At 66.5% G+C, this 4,588-nt stretch overlaps 2 protein-coding genes across 2 annotated transcripts in view; both read right to left on the bottom strand.

The window, feature by feature from the left end:
- MTCH2 (mitochondrial carrier 2) overlaps nucleotides 1–561 on the bottom strand; it is a 2,423-nt gene extending 1,862 nt beyond the window's left edge. The window contains exons 1-3 of the mRNA XM_014948787.1: nucleotides 405–561; nucleotides 227–311; nucleotides 10–126 (exon numbers count right to left, since the gene is read on the bottom strand). Coding sequence (XP_014804273.1) covers nucleotides 10–126; nucleotides 227–311; nucleotides 405–491 — 289 coding nt within the window. The 5' untranslated portion in view covers nucleotides 492–561. The remainder of the gene's footprint in view (nucleotides 1–9; nucleotides 127–226; nucleotides 312–404) is intronic.
- Nucleotides 562–2,490: 1,929 nt separating this feature from the next.
- Nucleotides 2,491–4,569, bottom strand: LOC106891954 (cytosolic carboxypeptidase 2-like). Its single transcript, XM_014948785.1, has 5 exons — nucleotides 3,746–4,569; nucleotides 3,508–3,661; nucleotides 3,060–3,186; nucleotides 2,676–2,958; nucleotides 2,491–2,599 (listed from the first exon to the last, which is right to left on the bottom strand). The coding sequence occupies exons 1-5, from the start codon at nucleotides 4,567–4,569 to the stop codon at nucleotides 2,491–2,493; spliced, it is 1,497 nt and encodes a 498-aa protein (XP_014804271.1).
- Nucleotides 4,570–4,588: the final 19 nt, after the last annotated feature.

Raw genomic sequence — 4,588 nt, 5'->3', positions numbered from 1 at the left:
CCATCCCGCCCCCCGGTACCTGCAGCACTTTGCTGTGCACCACGGTGCCGATGGCGCTGGAGCAGAGGCGGGGGGCGAGGCCCTTGAAGAGTCCGGCTCTTCCGTCGACCTTCACGATGTGCTTGGCTGGGGACAGCGGGGACCCGTTACACCGGGGAGGAGGCGGGAGACCACCGGGGGACCACCGGGAGACCACCGGGCGGGGGGGAGAGGGGTCCAAACTCACCATAAGCAAAGAGGCCGGGCAGCTGGTAGACCTGGCGTCCGAAGATGTTCCTCCCCAGGGTGGGCGGCAGCGGCTCGTACCCCACCTGCGGGTGGGACAGGCGGCCTGCAGCCGGTACCGGGCAGGGTAGCACACCCCCAACTCCCCGTTAAACCGGGCGCGCACCCCTCCTCCTTACCTGCACCAGCACCTTCACGTACATGAGGGGCTGCGAGAGCACGGTCAGCCCCGAGCCCAGCAGCACCTGCGAGCCCGCGTCCGCCATGCTGCCGCCCGGCGTCACGGCCCAGAAGGACACCGCCGCCGCCGCCGCAGCCGCCGCCGCTTCCGCTTCCGCCCGCCCCCCGGTATTTCCGGCGCGCCCGCCGACCGCTTCCGCCTCCCCCCGCCCCGCCCCGCCTCGCCGGATCGCCATGGCAACCGGGGAGGACGTCATCGTGGTGACGGCGCTTGAGGCCGCGCCAGGCCTGAGGCGACGCCATGGCAACGGGGCCTGCGGCCTGGCGCGGCCTGCAGGCCTGAAGTGACACCATGGCAAGGGGGCCTGTAGGCCTGAGGCGACGCCCTGGCGACAGGGCCTGAGGCAACACCGAGGTGACACCACGGCGACAGGGCCTGTCAGCCTCGTCGGCTGAACAGGAGCCAGCAGTGTGCCCAGGTGGCCAAGAAGGCCACCAGCATCCTGGCCTGTGTCAGGAACAGCGTGGGGAGTAGGGCCCGAGAGGTGATTGTCCCCCTGTACTCGTCACTGGTGAGGCCTCACCTTGAGTACTGTGTCCAGTTTTAGGCCCCCTACCATAAAAAAAGACATGGAGGTGCTGGAGCGGGTCCAGAGAAGGGCGACAAAGATGGTGAGGGGTCTGGAGAATAAGTCTTATGAGGAGAGGCTGAGGGAGCTGGGGGTGTTCAGCCTGGAGAAGAGGAGGCTGAGGGGAGACCTTATTGCTCTCTCCAACTCCCTGAAAGGAGGGTGTAGAGAGGTGGGGGTCGGTCTCTTCTCCCAAGTCACAGGCGACAGGACAAGAGGAAATGGCCTCAAGTTGCGCCAGGGGAGGTTCAGGCTGGATATTAGGAAAAATTTTTTCACTGAAAGGGTTCTCAGCCATTGGAATGGGCTGCCCAGGGAGGTGGTTGAGGCCCCATCCCTGGAGGTGTTCAAAAGCCGGGTTGATGTAGTGCTGGGAGGTCTGGTTTAGTGATGATGCTCCTTGTTTGTTGTGTGGGTGTCTATTTTTGTCAGTCAGGTTGACAGTTGGACAAGATGATCTTTAAGGTCCCTTCCAACCTAGAAGACTCTGTGATTCTGTGTGATTCTGTGATGCTGTCGCGGTGGCTGGGCCTGAGGCGACACCACGCCGCCTTGAGGAGGCCTGAGGTGACACCAAGGAGGTGGCACCGTGGCAGTGGGGCCTGCAGCACTACTGCAGGGACTGAGGGCACCGTGATGGTGGCAGGGCCCAGGGCTGGGTGCCAGCAGCCTCTGGGCAGGCTGGAGGGCCAGGGGGCCAAAAGGGGAGCCCCAGGAGGGATGGTGTCATGCAAAGAGGTGTCACCAGGCAGAGGCACGGCCATGGCAGCGCCTTTAATCCCGAGCGCAGGCCCAGCAGCGCGGGGTGGCAGACAGCGAGGCCCTGCCGGGGGTGGCGGGGGGAGGATGCACCCTGTGTCCACGGGTAGAAGCCGCCTGTCCGCCCTGCTGCCCGACCCGCTGCCGGGATGGCCCTGGTTCAGTTCCCGGGGCTGTACCCCGTGAGGAATCACCAGTGATACCGAGGTGGTGGGTGCTGAGTGGCAGCCGATGGCGTGACACTGTGCTTGTGCCACCCTCCAGCTGAGACCCCCTCATGGCAGCACGGCGGCCGTCCCTAACTCCAGCCGTGCTGGGAAAGGTCCCACTGGAGCTGGCTCGAGGCTTCTCTCCCGCCATGCCACGTCCCCTTGGGGTTCTGGGGGTCCTGGTGGTCCCCAGTCTGGCCTGGGGGTGACAGAAGAGTCACTTGGAGCTCCAGGGGTGCTGGCAGCAGGCTGGGACAGCACTGGGGACAAGTGTCCCTGCAGGATTGTCCCCTCTGGGGCCAGGTGGATCACGCTTGCAGGCTCACCGGGACGCTGGCACGGCTCTGGCAGGCGCTGTTTGTCCCGTGCAGGGCATTCCTCGCTCTCCGGCTCCGACGCTGCTTCCTCCTCCGTTGCTCCGGCTGCGCCAATGGCAAAGCGATTCTGGGGTGTCTGCGCCCCGCGACACCTCACCTCTTCCCAGTGTTTCATCCCTCCCACCCCAAAAGCAGTGGCACTTGGTGACTCACCGGCCGGGCCGTGCCGTGGAGGGGAGCGGGGGGCCCGTCGGACACGGAGCTGTCGGAACCGCTGGTGCTGTGAGGGGGAGACAACTGCCTGAGCCCCCGCTGCCCCCCAGGACTCGGGGGGGTGTCCCTGGTTCAGTCTGTACCTGGACTCCAGCTCCGAGGTGGAGACGTCGCTCCATCTGGAGCCCGGCTCCCGGCCCAGCCGCTGCCGCAGCAGCGCGTCCACCTCCGACAGGCACTGCTGGAGCTGCAGGACGGAGCCAGCGTCACCTAGGATTCCCCCCCCTGTGGCACTGGGACCAGTCTGGGCGCCGCGGTGTGAGCCCACCTTGGCGGGATGGGGGTCGCAGAAGTCGAGCAGGGTGTCGCAGAGGTGGTAGCCCAGCGCCTTGAGATCCTCCAGGGTGAAGTGTGAGTTCCTGCCGCCTGAAGGGGACAAGGGACGAGGAAAGAAGCAGCAGCTTCCCCCCCCGGGGACTGCCCGCCAGCCGACACACCGGACACCGGCACCTGCGGTGGCCCCTCACCCAGCGTGGAGCCGCCGAAGGCCACCTCCATGGTGTAGCTGTTGGAGATGCCCATGCGCCACATGACGACCCTGCCCGTCCCTGCTTTGCTCTTCTGCACCTTGAACTTGCAGCTGGGGAAGGAGAACTGGGGCCAGCCCCGGTGTCAGCACAACGGGGTTGGGGGGACGTTTCCCCTTCCCCAACCCCACAGGGACATCCCCCCGATGTCACCGTGAAGCTCGGGTGAGGACACCATTCCCCCAGCTCCAGAACATCCCACACATACTGCCCAGGGAGGGGGTGGAGTCCCCATCCCTGGCTGTGTTTAAGGGCCGTTTAGATGCAGTGCTGAGGGACATGGTGTAGGGGAGGGCTTTGTAGAGTAGGGGAGATGGTTGGACTCGATGATCACAAGGGTCTCTTCCAACCTAGACGATTCTATGATTCTATGATTCTATGATCCCACCTTGTCGGGGGCGTTTTTGCTCAGCATCAGGGGGAAGACGCGCTGGAGCAGCCGCAGCCCGGCGCCGCCGTCGCAGCCGTACATGAAGACATTGTTCTTCCGGCTGTGCCCGTGGAAGTCGCAGTACAGCACCACCTCCCTCTCTGCCAGCACCCTGCGTGCACCCGGATACGGCCACCACCGTCCCCCATGGGGAGAGCACCACCCTCCCACCGCCTCCCCGTGCCCCCCTCCTCACCTCTCCACCATGGCCCGCAGGTGCCACACGCCGGGGAAGGAGCCCGGCAGCGCCGTCCCGTAGGCCCTGTTGGGGTCGCGTCCCGCCAGGGAGCAGCGGGAGTTGCCCACCACCACCCCGTCGGGGTTGAGCATGGGCACCACCTTGAAGACGAAGAGGCGGCGCAGCAGCCGGGCGTCGGGGTGGGGGCCGAGGAGGAAATCCAGGAACCCCCTCATGGCCCAGGACCCTCCGCTCTCCCCGGGGTGGGCGCGGGCGCTCAGCACCACCGCCCGCTTGGCCGCCCCCGTGCCGGCGGGGCTGGTGATGGTCAGCAGGTAGACGGTGTTACCGGCCAGGCTGCGGCACAGCGCCCGCACCGCGCAGTACCGCGAGCAGGCAGGGTCGCCCGCCAGCCCCGCCAGGTACCGCTGCAGGTCGGAGTAGGTGTAGGGGTAGGAGTGGGCGAAGAAACAAGTGTCGCTGTCGTGGGGGAACCGCACCGTCCAGGAGAGGCGGAAGGTGGCCGGTTCCTCCTCCTTTTCCTCCGCACCCCGGTAGTAGCGGACGTGGGTCCCCACCCGGCGCCAGCCCACACCGCGGCTCTGGGCGTCCCGCTGGGAGTAGAGCAGGGGCCGCAGCCCCTGGCCGTAGAGGCTCTTGGGCTTGGCCAGGTTGGCGATGGTGAAGCGGTAGAGGGGGTCCTTGCGGGTGTTTTGGACGCGGAAGTAGAACCACTGGGTGTGTTTGGCGGTGTAGAGGTCCGGCCGCAGCCTCAGCACGTACTCGTAGGGGCCCCTGCACGGCGGGACGGGCCACGCTCCGGCTCCTGGACCCGCCACCATCTCCCCCTTTTGTCCCCCC

The sequence above is a fragment of the Calidris pugnax genome, unplaced genomic scaffold (assembly GCF_001431845.1).
Source record: "Calidris pugnax isolate Ruff unplaced genomic scaffold, ASM143184v1 scaffold107, whole genome shotgun sequence".
Classification (NCBI taxonomy): Eukaryota; Metazoa; Chordata; class Aves; order Charadriiformes; family Scolopacidae; genus Calidris; species Calidris pugnax.
The sequence above is the reverse complement of the archived record's forward strand: the minus strand, read 5'-3'. Positions and strand labels throughout refer to the sequence as shown.

Excerpts from the sequence above, each read along its gene's own strand:
- LOC106891954 (XM_014948785.1), bottom strand. The coding sequence starts at position 4,569 with ATGGTGGCGGGTCCAGGAGCCGGAGCGTGGCCCGTCCCGCCGTGCAGG. Across the intron at positions 3,187-3,507 it reads GCAAAAACGCCCCCGACAAG|TTCTCCTTCCCCAGCTGCAA; the intron begins GTGGGATCATAG and ends GGCTGGCCCCAG. Across the intron at positions 2,959-3,059 it reads CTTCGGCGGCTCCACGCTGG|GCGGCAGGAACTCACACTTC; the intron begins GTGAGGGGCCAC and ends TGTCCCCTTCAG.